Source organism: Calidris pugnax, unplaced genomic scaffold (genome assembly GCF_001431845.1).
Source record: "Calidris pugnax isolate Ruff unplaced genomic scaffold, ASM143184v1 scaffold8, whole genome shotgun sequence".
NCBI classification, from domain to species: Eukaryota; Metazoa; Chordata; class Aves; order Charadriiformes; family Scolopacidae; genus Calidris; species Calidris pugnax.
Window position 1 is genome coordinate 26,059,654 of NW_015090830.1, and position 16,712 is coordinate 26,076,365.

A 16,712-nucleotide genomic window follows, 5' to 3' on the forward strand; every position below is an offset into this window, starting at 1 on the left:
ATTGGTTCTCAGCTAGACCTCTGCTTTTGAAAACCAACACCACAAGAAAACAAGAACAAACCCCATTTTTGCTCAGCTTCCATTAGCCCATGGATGATGCCTGTGATGGACTATGGCTTTTAAAATATGGCTCGTCTTACATTCCCAAGTGAGCCCACCAAGGAGGGAGAGAATAGAGGACAGTAGGGCAAAGCTGAATGCTCTATTTCTATTTTAAATAAATACATTGTTAATCAAAGTCTTTTTGGTCTTGCAGTTTGTCTCTTCTATTCTTAGGTTTTCTGAACTTTGGAACTTTTCCACGACCAGTTTTGGCTTTACAGACCCTTCCATTTTTAGTCCACAAACCCAGCTGTGGACTTTTGGCCTAATTCAGCTGAAGATTTGAACTAGGAGGGCCATTCAAATTAGGTGTGGAGCCTACAAAGTAAAAGAACCAGACTTTGGAGGGGAAAAGCCAGGGCGAAATATTTCCTTCAGTCTCCCTCACGCTTTCAATTCCCCTTCCTCCAATGCCACGCTGGCTGGACACCATGGGTTTTTTGCCCTGACCCCACTGACCTGCCTTGCAAACAGAAGCTGTTTACAAAAAGCCTCTACCACGTTTTCAGGTGAAATCTAAACCCGGCCATTGCTAAAAGGTGGCGCGACAAAGATTTGGGGCAGTTCTTGCAAACTCATGGGCTGTGTGAACGCTTGCACCTCCGTGTTTCCAGCTGTTTCTTTACCCCTGCAAACAGGACCCTATGACTTTGTTCAAGAAACCTGGGCAGGAGCAGACAGAGCCAATTGGGCTGTGGACCCTGGAAAATGCTGCTGGCTAAGAGGGAAGCTTACGTAGCTGTTCCAGCAGGAGGGAAAACCAAGAAGGCTACTGCTGTTATCAGGAGTGAAAATGCAAAAAAAAAAAAAAATAGTACAGTTCTACTATCTAGCCCTGAGGGAAGGGAGATGGATTAGCCACAAATGAACAGGTAAAAAGCAACAACTGTTTCTTACTGTGTATTTTGTCCTGCTGGACAATAGGATGACCAAGCTTACGTAGCTGTTCCAGCAGGAGGGAAAACCAAGAAGGCTACTGCTGTTATCAGGAGTGAAAATGCAAAAAAAAAAAAAAATAGTACAGTTCTACTATCTAGCCCTGAGGGAAGGGAGATGGATTAGCCACAAATGAACAGGTAAAAAGCAACAACTGTTTCTTACTGTGTATTTTGTCCTGCTGGACAATAGGATGACCATGAGCCGACCATGTTCTCTTTGTGGCCAAGAAGGCCAATGGCATCCTGGGGTGCATCAGGAAGAGTGTGAGCAGCAGGTGGAGGGAGGTCATCCTCCCCCTCTGCTCTGCCCTGGGGAGGCCCCATCTGGAGCACTGGGACCAGTTCTGGGCTCCCCAGTTCCAGAAAGACAGGGAACTGCTGGAGAGGGGACAGCAGAGGGCTACAAAGATGATGAGGGGCCTGGAGCATCTCCCTTAGGAGGAAAGGCTGAGGGACTTGGGGCTTTTTAGTCTAGAGAAGAGAAGGCTGAGGGGGGATCTGATTAACACCTATAAATACTTAAAGGATGGGTGTCAGGAGGATGGGGCCAGTCTTTTTTCAGTGGTGCCCAGGGACAGGACAAGAGGTAACCAGCACAAACTTGAACATAAGAAGTTCCACCTAAACATGAGGAGGAAACATGCCTTTCCTGGGAGGGTGGCAGAGTCCTGAAAGAGGCTGCCCAGAGAGGTGGTGGAGTCTCCTTCTCTGGAGACATTCAAACCCTGCCTGGACACATTCCTGTGCAACTTGCTCTGGGCGGACCTGCTCTGGCAGGGGGGTTGGACTGGATAATCTCCAGAGGTCCCTTCCAACCCCATGTGATTCTGTGATTTATGCAACAGAACAAAAAAGCTATGTGGTTGCACCTAGTGGCTACGTACAAATGTGAAGCATATCTACAGGCATATTATTGTCCAGATTGTTTTATCTAGAGCCTTTCTAGAGCAGTAGCACTGCTAGAGCACTCAACCCCTGCAGATTTTTACTTTTCTTTCTACAACGGGAAAGGCAAGGAGGAGAACCTGCAAGAGTCAAAAAAGCTATGTGGTTGCACCTAGTGGCTACGTACAAATGTGAAGCATATCTACAGGCATATTATTGTCCAGATTGTTTTATCTAGAGCCTTTCTAGAGCAGTAGCACTGCTAGAGCACTCAACCCCTGCAGATTTTTACTTTTCTTTCTACAACGGGAAAGGCAAGGAGGAGAACCTGCAAGAGTTGGAAGATAAGGATGTACAGAGTAGAAGCCATGATTAGGAGAAGCAGCAACAAAGCTTGCTTTGATGCCAGAATCTCACCATCGAGATTAACACACCTTCCAAAAGGAGGTGGGAAAGGTGTGAAGGAAAACAGTTAAGTTTATTAGGAAGGATTCTAAGTGGTAGGCTTGCAAAAGATAAATCTTTCCAACATTTGAGGTCACTCCTAACTCCAGAAAGAAACTTGTGGGTGAAGGCACTGTTAGGTGTTTGGCTCATCTATAAAGTAATAGAGTGAGGAAAGCTCTTGCCCAACAGTGATTTCTCCTAACAGTATAAGCACAGCAAATTGAAAACCTCTTCATTTACATCAGGCAACAGTTACAGCAGCCGGGACACCTGCGTACACAAGACACCTCTGCAATAGGTCACGTTACTGTCAGAGTTGGAAGGGACCTCTAGAAATCAAGAACACCTGCATACACAAGACACCTCTGAAATAGATCACATTATTGTCAGAGTTAGATGGGACCTCTAGAGATCATCCAGTCCAACTCCCCGGCCAAAGCAGGGCTGCCCAGAGCACATCACTCAGGATGGCATCCAGGTGGGGCTTGAAGATCTCCAGAGAAGGGGACTCCACACCCTCCCTGGGCAGCCTCTGCCACCCTCACCCCAAAGAAATTCTTCCTCAGATTGGAGTGAAACTTCCCATGTTCCAGCTTGTGCCTGTTGCCCCTCGATCTGTCACTGGGAACCACTGAGAAGAGTCCGGCTCCATCCTCCTTTTATATGCTACAAAGCTAAAAACCACGGAGATGACCTACATGCCACCGTGCCTGCAAGAGACACCGCCCAATTCTTGCTGATGCCTTCGCTCTTGTCTCTTTAGGCGTTCCCACGCAAGGAACTTCGACAACATGGCATTTTTATCACTCCGTAGGACAAAACTAATTACATGGGGGAAAGGAAGCAAACCTTTGGGAAAAAAATAATAATAATAAAAAAGAAAACCACGAAAAAAACCAACGCCAAACTTGGGGCTTGTTGGTAAACAAGCATTTTTCATCATCTAGAGGGATGCTGAGGATCAAGCCTCAGCATCCTCCGGCAGTCATTGCCCTGAAGAATTAGGATTTCTTGGGGAAAAATAAAGGAATACCAGGGCTGGCTGGTACTTAAGGACTCACCGGCTCCTTCCCTCCCTCCCTCCCGAGCAGAGGCGGGGTGAAGGGCGGCGCTCACCTGCCCGCCCCGCCGCCACCGGGAGCGGGGAAGGGCTGGGGGGGGAAGGCGGAGGCGATGGCGGCCACCGACCCGCCGGGCACCGGGGACCTCTCGCAGCTGGTGAGCGCCGGGAGAGGTGGGGGGCTGGCGGGGGAACGGGTGTGGGGGGCACCGGTGGGTCCCCCCCATAGGGCCGGGAGGAGGAGCGCAAGGGACCGGGACCGGGACCGGCCGCCGCCGCCCCCCCCTCCGGGGCTCTTGCTTTTTCTCTGCTTTCCCTATTTCCCCTCCTTTTCCAGGCGGAAAATCTGCTGCATCAGCTGCAGGAGAATTTTCAAGCTCTGGCTGAAAAGATGACGCTGAGAAATATCCTCTTTTCGCTTTCCCACCCCTCGCTCGCCCTGTGTCTCCCCCCTCCCTTGTTTTTTTTCACCCCGGGATGCGTTTCCCCCCCCCAAACATCAAATTAAGATATAACCATCGACTTCGCTAAACGCCCGTGAGGCAAAGACCCCCGAATTGCTCCCCCCACCTCCCCAAACCCATTTATTTTTCCCTTTACTAAGAAGGAAAGCCTAAAAAAGCAGCATCAGCTCCCCGGGAGCTAATCTCTGCGCGGCAGTTCTTGCTCTCAAGTGAAATAAGCAGCAAATTATAGGCAAAGATTCTGAAGGTACATTAAAAAAAAACCAAAAAAAGGAAACAACCATCTTCAAAAATGCCACCTAAACCAGCGTATCGCAGTGTTGTTTTTAAAACAACTGCTTTAAAACGAACATCCCATGAGTATGGGAAGGTGAGCCCTCAAAAAGAGAAATTAAAGACTTGAAGGGGCTCTGAGCTTTCTCATTAGGTGTACTCACAAAAAACTGCTTCCTGAAACTCTAAATTCATTCCATTTTCCATTTTTTTTCTGAAACCCGACCTTTTAGGAAACAGCTGCTTCAGTGTAAGAGAATAATAATGTTTTGGCAGCACTTATATTCCAATTGTCTAAGCTGACTGTACAGTATCATTTATTTCCTGGGAAATAAAACAACCTCTTGCACAAAAAATACTCCAGTTCCCTCCCAGGCAGGCAGGGAAAGTATCTGAAAATACTTTAGAATCTGAAAGAAATTCAAGCAGGAAAAACTCGCTTCTCTGTTGCAAAAGAAAGCAGGGTTGTCTCGTAGTAATAGAGCCCTGTGCAGGCTTCGTCTTGCGTTGGAGTTGAACGAGAGTAAGTTAAGAGGTTGAGACACCTGGAAGAAAGCTGCTCCTTTTTTTCCCCCACAGAAGAAAAAAAAAAAAAAAAAAAAAATAATAGAAAATGATAGAATCCTTACGTATCAAGTTATCTTTAACTTTTTACTGGAAGAAATGGGTGAGCGCATTGATGACCTGGAGAAGCACGTTGCTGACCTGATGACAGAGGCGGGGATCGAAAACACCGAGGAGGAGCTGAGAGTAAAGAAACTTAATTATGAAGTTTTACTGTATTTTACGTATTTCCACTTAAGTTTTGAACCGTGGGCGGCCCCCTAGCACGAAAACACTGTTAACCTATTTCTCATACCTGCATTTACTTGGATTTTAAAGTACACTGAGTTGTGTACCATGGATGCCTTAGCTGTTGTTCTTCGTATTTTCAAGGGAACGCTGCTTCCGTGTTCTCTGGGCGTGGGTGATTTCTTCCTGTTGCTACACGCTTCCCTGATTCAAACCCAGACACATCCATCATTTTTATCATTTAGGCACTGCTTACCCAGCAAAAGACAGGAAGATCTGTAAATACCTTGAAATAATCTAGCCAATTATTCATTCTGATGCCTTTCGCGTGATAAGCTACGTAATAATTTTCAAAAATAAGAGAGAGACAATCCATGGGGCCGTATTTAACCGTGCAGAGATCTTCCCATTTTTATGCTGAATCACATTCATGAATAATTAAACCACTAACCCAGTTACTCACTCTGTCTTTGCAGCACTGAAATGAGGATGTGATGGAGAAAGATAAAGGGAGAAGAGCAGCGCACGCAATTTGGGAGATGACAATCACTCTCCTGTCAGTGAAAACAAACGCTCTTGCATCACGTCGCAATAGAATCCAAATTTATTTTTTCTAAATTATTGCCTCAGGGGGGAAGAAAAAAAAAAAAAAAAAAGCAGAAGGCTGCGTTCATTCATTCATCTAAATGGGACACTGTATTTCCTGTAGTTGGGAAAGAACTATTAGTTTCAGGGGAGAAAAAAAAAAAAACAACACTATTTTGGATAGAAAACTATAGCCCACATAGTGAACTTATCCGGTCACACACTTTTTCAATGTATGAAAATGTGTTTCAGTTAAACATTAAAATTTTCCTCCTATTTCTTTGTTGCCTTTTTAACTTCAACATTCTCAGAATAACAAGATCAAAACTTTTCTACCTTTGCGAGGGCTATTGTGAGACTCCTTTAAATGTTTTACATTCCAAAATGCCCCTTATCTTATTTGATGTTATTAAAAAGGTGCTTTGCAAAACTGTATAGGTACAATGAACACAAGACTCTTCTGCAGCATCTGCAGAGATCCCAGCTCTTCAGTTGTTACTCTGGCCACAAGCCCACGCAAAGCCATGCCCACCTGGGGAAATAACATCATTCAGGCACACACGCTGTCCCAATTTCAGTTAACATTAGCCATTTTTACTGGAAGAGCCTAAAGAATTTGAGAGAGACAGGAATTCTAGTTACCAAACACGACATTGCAGAGTCAAAGCAAACAGAACATCGGTTTAAGGTTCTTGTGCAGCAGAACACTGGCACTTTTGGCATGAAAAGATTTTTTGTTTGAAACTTAATAGGATCCTCTTACAAGAAATGCAGAAATTGAAGCATTGCCAGGCGAATAGATTACCTCAACTAATGAAGGCTAAATACACTTTTTAAAATCTTGGCAGAGCCTTAATACTTATAATCTCTTATAGATTCTTCAGCGTCTTCATTAGTATCAAGAAATCATCCTAATCAATGCTTTAATCAGTGTAGATCTGCAAGCAACGCCAAAGCTGGGGGAGAGGGTGCTATGAGAGGGCAGGCTGGAGAAATGGGCCAGCAGGAACCTCATGATGCTCAAAAGGCAAGTGCCTGGCCTCTGGGACAGGGTAAGCTTGTCCTGCAGCACAGGAGGAGAGGAGTGGGGTCTGGGGGACGAGTTGAACATGAGTGGGCAGAGTGCCCAGGCACCACAGGGTGCAGCCACACGCCATCAGAAGCAGTGGGTCATTGCCCTCAACTCCACTGAGATCACACCCCGAAAACTCTGCCAATTCTGGGGCTCCCCAGATCAAGAAATACATTGTTATGAGGCAGTTAGCCAGCCACCAAGAGGTGGTGGATTGTAAAACATGTTTGAAAGAATTCTGTTAGTTCAGCCTTAAGAAAAGACTATGGTTTTCTTTCTGGCTACAACTACCCCGTGGTTGAGCACGGGGAACAGTTAGGCTCTTGTTGGAGGTGTTTTGCACGAGAGAGTTAATAGACACGAGCTGGAACACAGGAAATTCCAGCTAGATGTAAGGAACACTGTTTTCAACTCAGGCAGTAGGACAGGCTTTCCAGAAAGACTAAGGAATCACTGTCCTTAGAGATAACGCAACACCGGACAGTCCTGAGCAACCTGATCAAGTTGGATCTACTCAGGGAGGTTGGACTAGACCTTCAGTAGTCCCTTCCAACATGAATTATTCCATTATTAATAACCACTGCAAACCAGATTAATTTAATTTCACTTTCATGACTCATTCTAAATCTAAATCCTCTAAAACACAGAGATGGTAAAAAAGCTGGTTTCACTTCGTCTTGTAACAAACTGGACCAAAAATACAGGTATCTCCTTTCTGCATAGCCTGGCTTGGTTTTTCTTAATCCTGTAAATATGCATGTTTCAGTATAAATAACAACCAACCAACCAACCTACAGAAAGCCCTACAACACTGGCTCCATTACTGCAGAACAAAAGTTGTCAGAAATGCAAATGGGAACTTCAAAAAGCCGTGCCGCGGTGGAATCAACCCAGGTCTCATGAGCATATATGCATTTTAGCATCCCATTAAGACAAATTGGAGGTCACATGAGAGAAAGCACAGCTCATCCTTTCTTCAACTGTTGACTCTGCAGCCAGCTCCAGAACTGCAATTACTCCTTGGCACTGTGGAATCTATTAAGTACTTCAAAGTGCCTACTGTATGCATAATCAACATGAAAAAAAAGAAGTCCATCACCACGAGTCAGCTAAGCTGCGGAGAAGTCATGGAAGATACCTTCTCCAAGTTCTGCTAAATATTTATAAAGGCACCCAAGTGCTTTCTTTCTATTTTTAGTGCATACAGAAGACCAAGATACTATGCAAGGAATTCCTGACAGGAGCGATAAGCCTTCATCTTCAACATTATGGGGCTGTTCAGCCTGGAGAAGAGGAGGCTGAGGGGAGACCTTCTTGCTCTCTCCAACTCCCTGAAAGGAGGGTGTAGCCAGGGGGGGGTCGGTCTCTTCTCCCAAGTCCCAGGTGATGGGACAAGAGGAAATGGCCTCAAGTTGCACCAGGGGAGGTTCAGATTAGAAACTAGGAAAAATTTTTACATTGAAAGGGTTATCAAACATGGGAACAGACTGCCCAAAGAAGGGGTTGAGGCACCATCCCTGGAGGTGTTCAAAAGACGGGTTGACATAGAGCTTAGAGACATGGTTTAGTGATGGTTTTTTTATCAGAGTTAGGTTGATGGCTGGACTAGATGATCTTAAAGGTCCCTTCCAACCTAGACAATTCCAGGATTCATCTTCAACATTATGATTTTGCATTCACTTACACTTGTTTCCATTCTCAAATTTAATTAAAGAAAACTAAGGTAAGTGAAACCTATTTCATTACTTTAAAAAAAGCTATAGTATAGTTTTCCCACATATTCCTGCAACAAAAGAAAACAAACCCAGTTGAAATGTTTTTCTGCAAACAGGTTTTTTGTGTAGAAAAATACATCATACCAAAAGGACAACACAAAGTCTTTAAAAAATAAAAATACAATCCAAAATTCATCTACAGTATTGCCAGTCAGACAGTTGCAAGCTTCGTGCCTTTTACTTTTCCAAACAGAACTCCAACCTTTTAAATAATTCAAAATATGCTCAAAGTTGAAACATTTGTAGGTTTTTTCTTTTAATATATATATGTACACACATACACAAGAATAAATTTAAGTGGACATAGGATTAAAAAAAAAGGCAGCCCTGAAGAAGTGTCAGTATCTGTATTTAGTGGAATAATCTTTTGGCGATACCACCAAACCTCGACCTTTGCGGGCTCCTCTATAAACAGTTTCTATAATGTCAATCATCTCTTGCTTATCTTCCATTGCCCAGTTGATCTTGTTGTTATTACCTGTACCTAAATCAATCATGATGTGTTTGTTCCTTGAAAGGGAGAGAAAAAAACAAAAAAACAGACAAGTTAATATGGTACTGTAATACAGAAAGAAACTTTCCACTCCCCACAAGAATGTTGTGTAGGATTCAAAAGAAGCCCTTGTAAAATAACCAAGCTTGCAAAATAAGCCTCAAAAAAAGTATCTGCTCCTCTCACCCAAGTTGACATTTTACTGCCTATTTCTAAAGCCTGAAGCCAGAACAAAGACTGCAAACATGCCCCCCAGGTTGCTACTTAGTGCAATTATCCTTCAGCATATAACTCATTGTTCATATTTCCTTCCCACTACTAACACCAGAGTTCTACACCTGCCAGCAGCACATTTTATCTCATCAATGTAGACACTTTAGCTCTAAAAAACCTTCAGATTTTGGGTATATCCTTAAAGGAAGTTTGATAAGCTTGGCTCCTGTATCACTGCACTATTCTATACAGGGAGTTTCAGCTTTAAAGCTAAGAACAAAGGAGAATAAAAAACAGTTTTCCCTATCACTAATCTGTATTCTATTAACAAAACACTGTTACTAGGCTAATTGGAAACAAAGTAATTTTCCTATTTAATCATTTTTCTCTTTTGTGGAGCAATGGAAATATAAGCATCAGTATCCTGACAGGCATTTAGAAATGATCTACAGGAGACACTGTATTTGACACACAAAAAATTTAACTGAGTTACATTCTAGAACCATCATGTACCTGAAGAAAAACATGACAGTACAGGGATCGTACAACTCGTACATCTTGTTGAAGTCTGGTACTTCAGTGATATCCACAAGATAAATAACAGCAAAGTTTTTTACCTAAACAGAAGAAAACAGGAAATATAAAAAGAGTATGTTATTAAACCTTTGATTATTTGTATAACAAATTAAAAGACACAAGCTTTCATTACTGCAACATTTATTTTCCAAAACACTAAATCATAAAAATCACCATAAACAGTCTTGCCATTTTTTTTTTTAACCAAAACAACCAATTAACATGGAAAATATTTTTAAATACAGCCGAGATGCTAATCTCACATCCAGTAGCAACTGGAAAGATACTTATGCTAAATCAAGATCCAGAGAAACAAATGCCCTTTATGTACAACTGAGACCTCACAGTGACATTGCACAGCTCTAAACAAGGAGAGTAACTGCTTTGTGCAAGCCAGGCTGACACAGTTCGCATCTGTCGTCAGCTGCTTATAGACTTCAGAAAATTAATGATCTAAAATGCTCTGGTGCCTGCCTCCGAGCAATTTTCACCCCCCCCATAAACCACCTGGTTTGTTTAACAAGGCTAGTTAAATGAAAATAAAACTGATAATTTAATAATAAAAACCAATAGCTTTTTTGAGAAGTTTAAAGCTGAAACAGGAGCTTAAAAATGCAATTGATACTTAAACAATTTGATGAGATGCTATTCTCTGGGCAATTCTGGTAAAATAGTAACTGTGCAAAATGAAAACCTAAGTTAAACACACAAGAATCCCTCCCCTTTAATGTCATAGTTAACGTCTTAATTCCTGAAAGAAAATCATGTTTTTATTTCCTAGATGTAGCATATTTATCCTTAAGCGGAATTAGGGGAAGGTTCCGTTTCTAATCTCACATACATCTCATTCTACATATACAGTAGAAATTAGCGCGCACACACACACATTAAAAATATAACTTAGTAGGCATCTAAATATCACAAACCTTTAACTGTAAGGTGTATTATCAAACACTCAGGCATTATACCATGAACACACAACTTTGCCCCCCAGTCCTTACATACAAATACAATTTCAGTCCTTCCCATCTGACTACACAAAATTACCTGTCTGAGGTAACACACGTGGTCTAAGATTTGTGACAAACTTACTGTTTGTCACAGTATTACCCACAGGTTAATTTAGCTATCAAACATCTAGAAATGCTATGATGAGTAGAATACCTGCTTGATGTAAATATTTTTTATTTTAGTCCACAAAACAGGATTAGATTGTACCAGAAAAATATTATATACAGTGTAGCTTGTGCTTAAACATCCCAGCAGGCATTCAAACTGAGATGTGTGGAGATGTTTGTTTACAAAAACAGAAGCACACAGTAAATAAACTGTGATGGACTTCTGCTTCAAGACAGTTTCTGGAGTGAAACAGCATTTAAGTAGTTTTTACTGTGCTTTATGGAGCTGGTTATCATCCTAGACTCTGTCAATAATCTAATAAAAACATCCCATTTAAGCCATGTTCCAAAACTGGCAGGAGGTAAAGCCTTGAAAACCCGAGTTAATCATAACACCAAATTCCAACACTCTCCAAAGTGGCCATTCATGCCCACTTCAATTTTTATATGAACGATTTCTAAGATACTTAATGGGATACTCAGAGTCAACAATTTAGCTGAGAAGTGACTGAAGTTACTCCCCAGTTGGCCTTGGGAGGCAAGAGACAGCTGTTCCTTTGTGCTTTTTATTTTTTAAAAACAGAGACTGAATAGCTATTTTAATTTTCTCCTATCATTTCTTCTTCCATCCTGCTGATGTTTTTAGCAGCACAGCTTCACCGTGTGGGGAAATTTCTACAACACATTTGGCAATTCCGACAAACTAAACATAATCTTTGAACCATTATTTCATTTAGAGATTAGAAAATGATTTTAAGTTAAATCCAGCACTAATACATCATTCTTAGGACCTGCTTTGTTCACTGAAAGTTCAGTCCAAGGAGATTATATGTTGCACCACCAGAAAAGCACTGCTAAACCAAAATTTTACTTCCATGTACTAGGTACTCCACAACAAAACTTTTAAAGTTAATTTTACATTATATATATTTAATTCAGTTGAGCTGTTGCAGAACCAGAAATGCTTGTCACTAGCAATGAAGATCATCAGCCTAAGATTTTTAGAAAGTGAACCACAATTAATGAATGCATTAGTTTAACTTCTGTAACTCAAATACTATTCAAGTCTTAAATAAGTTATTACATATATCATACTCAAAAGGACTGGATCATTCAAATCCCCTTTGCACAGCACATATGCAAGTTATCACTGTAATCCCAAGTATCTCTGATATTAACTGAATCTCCCTTCTCTCCTACATGGGAATATTTCTATTTTTATAGAAGTGAAACCGATGACAGTTGCCAGCTCAAAAGCTTGTACAAAGTCTAAAGCAGACCTCAAAGCTAGATACGGACTCTCAAACTTGAATTCAGAACTTTAAAAGTTGCTCAATTCTTTCCCCTTTGCTTTCTTAATTTCAAATCTGCCAAAATTACCCCTCCAAAACCACGTAGCCTGCAAGTGCACTGAATAAGGGGTGCGTGTTGTTCAGTTTGGACATTGGCTGCCAAGGTTGCCTGTGACATATGGCTTGCCATGTAACACTCCAATATTCGTAGCAGTAGGAAGTTGGGATTCAGGTCCAAGAATGAAGGCAAAAACATGGGTAAAAGGCTAAATATGGAAAAGATAATGCAGCAGCACTACAGTGGCCATAACATCTACCATTTAGTGGCCATGCCAGACTGGGCAGGCTTGTCACCAAAAGGCATTTTATTTCAACACAAGACAAGCCCTGCAGAACTAGTCAAATGTCTCTGCACAGTATTGACCAGTTTTACTGTCACAGACACAGTACTGGAGCCAAGACACAGCAGTACAGAGCAGCTTCTGAGCTGGCTTCACACACAGCTTGCTCTAATTCACAAGGCTTTAGCTTAGGTTTCATTTTAGGCAAAAGCAATTGTAGCTTTTCTGGATTCAGGCTGCTATGGACGCAGGAGCTGACCTACACTTGGAGGCAAACCAAACCTTAACGTCTCTCCATCTACTGGGTCATGAATCTGTCCCCCAGATGGAGCTGTCAGTTCAAAAACCACATTGCTATACAGAAAGCTGTGGTTGCTTTCTGACTTCTGAGTTACAAATGGGGCTTACAGTATGGAGATCTCAGTATAAAAATTAAATGTAACTCTGAGCAAGCAAACCACATTAAATAAAAGCAGCTGCAGTTGTAACAACTGAGACTACACTGAGGTTGCTAATGTAAACCTAAATTTTACTGTACAGACAACAGGCAAAAAGCCTTGTGGTATTTTAGAAGCTGAAGATATAATAACACAAGTTTATTCTGAAAGTACTTAACCTCCTAACATACTGCAACAAAGCTGCTAAGTGTTACTGTAAGTCAGCTGCTTTCTGAAAAAAAAAAAACCAAAAACCAAAACAACCCTCTAGCAACAGATGTCCTTTCAGACAACTCCACATTTGTTCAACATCTGAAGATAAAAACATTTTCAGCAGAAAAATAAGACAGATGTTTGCTTTTGAATGTATTTATTTCTAACCTTCTGACTTCCTTTACCCATCTTTCAATTCAAAACTTTCTCTGTCTTACCAGGATATTGAAGCTGCTGTCAATTGGAACAGGATGGAGGACAGTAGGAGACTAAAAGCCAAAGAGCAGCATGGATTCAAAACGTCAACAGATTTACTTCCATCAGTTGGGCTTCAATTTTTGGTTGGGTTTGTTTGGGATTTATTTTTCTTACTGTAGCTTCACAGATTAGTCTACATTAGTCATTGCACATACACAAAAACCAGAAGTACCTTATTACCCAGCCAGTTACAGCCTATTTTAATACTTCACAGAACCGTATCTGCTTGGGTGGACTAATATTAAATCTTTAAATGGAACGGCCCAAGACTGTAATGCAGATAAATCTATAGAACCCTAAACATCAGATGCAGATTCTGTATCTTATCTTGATCGAGACCACGTGCTTTACTGGTAAACAGGAAACACAGATATAGAAAAAAATCATATGCCAGATTAAGTAGATCTCATCCAAAACTCTCCCTCCTGACTTACTTCATTAACAGTGTCATTCCAATAAAAAAGTAATGCATTCCTACAACATGAGATTGCCACAGCAAGATGATCAAAGACTAGGAAGAATGGCAACAGTTGTGGAGTTTGTTTTTTAAATTCTTTAAATTTAAATTCTTTAAATTTCTGTTAGGGCTAAGTAATACTCTTTTTTCCTTTTTTTTTGTGTTAAGATTCCAGCTCCCCTTAAGAATCAAATCTCACCACCAGACGTTAACTTATGGCCCAAAGTGTATATGGCAATTACCCAAGGAAATCTGAGACGAGATCCAAGATTCCATCTTCTTATCTTTCCAATCAGTTTCTAGACAATATTTTTTATGTTTAGATGTCTTTATGGACAAGGAAATCCTGGGGTGGGGGGAATGAGGCACTGAGACTAGCTTTCACACCAATTCATTTAAGGTGAAGGCAGTCAGCAGACTTCCATTACTGAACTGGAAGAGGCTGCAAACGCAGTAAGTACTAACTTGAAAGTTTGTAGTACTGACAACATCTGCATTTTTTTTCTTGCTAATTATGCTGTAATTGTGATAAATTTCTAGGGGAGAAGAGAAATACATTGTACTGCTGTGAGCAATACTTACATCTAACAATTATGAAAACTATACACCAGTGAATGGATTATCTTTGCCCAACTTTAATTACAAACACCAATAACTATAATACCAATATAGTTTTTTTTATAGCTCCTTCTTTCCCCTCCCCCTCACTTTCTTTTCCTTTCTCACTTTTCATGCAACCATAACAGAAATGCAGATGCACAACTAATGTTTAAGCCAAAGCTATTTACACTTCTGATTACATTTAAATAAATGCAAAACATTTGGACAGTCCTCCCTAAACCCACACTGACCCAATACAACCTACTGTTTCAAGCGACCCGGTTTCACAAAAGGGTATCTTATTCATCCTAGATAAATCATGGGTTTAAAATATTTCTTTAAAAAAAGAGGTATTCGAGTAATTTAGTAGCCAAAGCCCTGTATTTCAGGGGAAGGGTTTTTATAACTGTAAGCTTCCTTTAAAAAAGGGTGTATTTTAAAAAAAGGTGTTCCAGAGGAATTTTATGAAACTCAGTTCTTAGATGTTTGTTCGAAACGCTGATAAAACAAAAATCTAACATCTTACAATTACCATTTATTTTGAAACTCAGTGAAACTTTGCTTCTTTTTCATACAACACTGGGGGGAAAAAGTCAACTGTAAGTGGAGTACATCTCAGTGAAAATAATCCGCTTTGTAGTTTCATACAGTGTTCTAGTTTCTTTTTCTCTGAAAGGATTCAAACTGAAAAAAATCCTGTTTTCCAATTACACAGTACAGATAAATACTACTGCTATCCAAAAATACGCCGCAGACTGAAAGAATATTGCACCCATGGTAACAAATGTAAAATATGGCTACATTTTCTTCAAATGTAGCATGCAATTACAGCATGTTAACATTCTGTATTATTCTGTAGCATAAACACCTGTACAATTGGAACTTTTACTCACTCTTTAAAACAGCAGAGATCCAAACATGGCTTGTAAGCAAGAAGATGAGGAAGGATCTCCCCCTTTAATTTGCCATTTCTGCAGAGGGAGATTTTTAAATAAGAAGTTACATTGTTCTTTCTTCCCCCAGTCACCCCTAACTGCCAACCTGTCTGCCAAACCACCAAGCAGCTTGCCAAAAGTTGATACTAACAGTATCTGAGCATAAGGCACTCCCACCATGATAAACACAAAATGACTAAATTAAAACATGTCACAACTCCTTACTGGATTCTATTATGTCTTAACATTTGGCTGTAAGTATAGGTCTTTCGTTGTAGGGCCTTTTGAGACTGAAGTTCATTTATGTAAAATAAAATTAAAAGAGAAAGGAGTACCCCACAAAAAGAACTCTGTATTAAGTTATGCAGCATGTCTACAATTTTACACTAAGAGAGCTGACTCCTTTTCCTACCCAAGATACTGTTTCTGGTTCAGATTATTTGGCTTCATTTTCTATGTGGTTCAGTTAAAGAAGAGCTGTCAATTTTCTACACCTATCACTACGCAAAACCTTGACTAAATGCATGAAAAAGTTTTTTGCTGATTGCTTATGTTAACAGCATAGTTCTTCTTCAGTATTTACCTTTCTTAAGTGAGTGACCAGGTGTCAGCAGCCGCTCAGTTTCCATCTGAAAACAGCTTCAGAGCTTGGCTCCTAAAATTTAATTCAGGTCATGCAACTCAATGGAATGCCATCTGCCTCCACAAGTAACATCACTGATAGATGAATCAACATCATCCTGTACATTTTAGGATCTCACCATTTTTTAGAGGCCAATAAAAGTAACTTTTCAAGTTACTCAAATGGAAATCTGAAGCTACTATATGTTCCTATGGTAAAGTGACAATGCTGCACCACCCAGAGCCACAGCAGCCCTACTACCAAGCATCTATTTCTGCCTGAATGCTGAGGTTCATTAAGTGATAGACTATCAGCAGGCAGCAACATTGATTTCAGAACCTGCAACACTCTTTTCACCTTATTAAATGCTGCAAAGATCAGGGTAGTGGATGACTTTAGGAGACACTCAACAAAAGCAAACCAAACAGCTTTCTCCCTGCCTCCTAAAGCTGGAATGCCTCTCCAGGAACCGAGTTATAACCCGCCTCAGGCTTCATACAAGCCACCTGAAGCACCAAGCAACTGTCTCACGTCACAGCTCGCTCCAGCTCACCTTCTCAGCAATGCTGTATAACACTTCATCCATTTTCATGCAGGTGGGGTCCCAGTCGTGCCCGAAGCGGATGACCACCACTCGGTCCTCTTCCGAGAGGATGGCCTGGTCCACCTGCCAGCCGTTGTGCAAGTGCGGTAGCATGTACGACATCCTGAAGGGCGGGTGGCGGGCCTGCGGGACGATACACACCAACCGGGAGCTGACAGCC

The 16,712-nt window shown here is 41.2% G+C and overlaps 2 protein-coding genes across 3 annotated transcripts; one reads left to right on the forward strand and one right to left on the reverse strand.

Moving 5' to 3' along the window:
• The first annotated feature begins 3,471 nt into the window (after positions 1-3,471).
• HSBP1L1 (heat shock factor binding protein 1-like 1) lies at positions 3,472-5,822 on the forward strand. The gene is made up of 4 exons (XM_014940949.1): positions 3,472-3,590; positions 3,770-3,836; positions 4,825-4,919; positions 5,438-5,822. Exons 1-4 carry the CDS (start codon positions 3,546-3,548, stop codon positions 5,441-5,443), a joined length of 213 nt encoding a protein of 70 aa, XP_014796435.1. The 5' UTR covers positions 3,472-3,545; the 3' UTR covers positions 5,444-5,822.
• A 2,610-nt stretch (positions 5,823-8,432) lies between these two features.
• Positions 8,433-16,706, reverse strand: TXNL4A (thioredoxin like 4A). 2 transcript variants are annotated; one of them, XM_014941111.1, is made up of 5 exons: positions 16,502-16,638; positions 15,910-15,981; positions 15,285-15,362; positions 9,613-9,716; positions 8,433-8,903 (listed from the first exon to the last, which is right to left on the reverse strand). In XM_014941111.1, the coding sequence occupies exons 4-5, from the start codon at positions 9,654-9,656 to the stop codon at positions 8,732-8,734; spliced, it is 216 nt and encodes a 71-aa protein (XP_014796597.1). In that variant the 5' UTR covers positions 9,657-9,716; positions 15,285-15,362; positions 15,910-15,981; positions 16,502-16,638; the 3' UTR covers positions 8,433-8,731. The 2 variants fall into 2 exon arrangements, with proteins under 2 accessions (XP_014796597.1, XP_014796595.1); XM_014941109.1 differs by lacking the exons at positions 15,285-15,362; positions 15,910-15,981 and having other exon boundaries at positions 16,502-16,706.
• Between the last annotated feature and the right edge of the window lie 6 nt (positions 16,707-16,712).

Bases quoted from the DNA above. Each gene is read 5' to 3' on its own strand.
- HSBP1L1 (XM_014940949.1), top strand. From the start codon at position 3,546: ATGGCGGCCACCGACCCGCCGGGCACCGGGGACCTCTCGCAGCTG. The intron at 3,591-3,769 runs GTGAGCGCCGGG...CTCCTTTTCCAG, and splicing joins CCGGGGACCTCTCGCAGCTG to GCGGAAAATCTGCTGCATCA. The intron at 3,837-4,824 runs ATATCCTCTTTT...TTAACTTTTTAC, and splicing joins TGAAAAGATGACGCTGAGAA to TGGAAGAAATGGGTGAGCGC.
- TXNL4A (XM_014941109.1), bottom strand. From the start codon at position 16,654: ATGTCGTACATGCTACCGCACTTGCACAACGGCTGGCAGGTGGACCAG. The intron at 9,717-16,501 runs GTGAGCTGGAGC...TCTTCTGTTTAG, and splicing joins TATACAGCATTGCTGAGAAG to GTAAAAAACTTTGCTGTTAT. The intron at 8,904-9,612 runs GTACATGATGGT...CTCCCTTTCAAG, and splicing joins ACTGTCATGTTTTTCTTCAG to GAACAAACACATCATGATTG.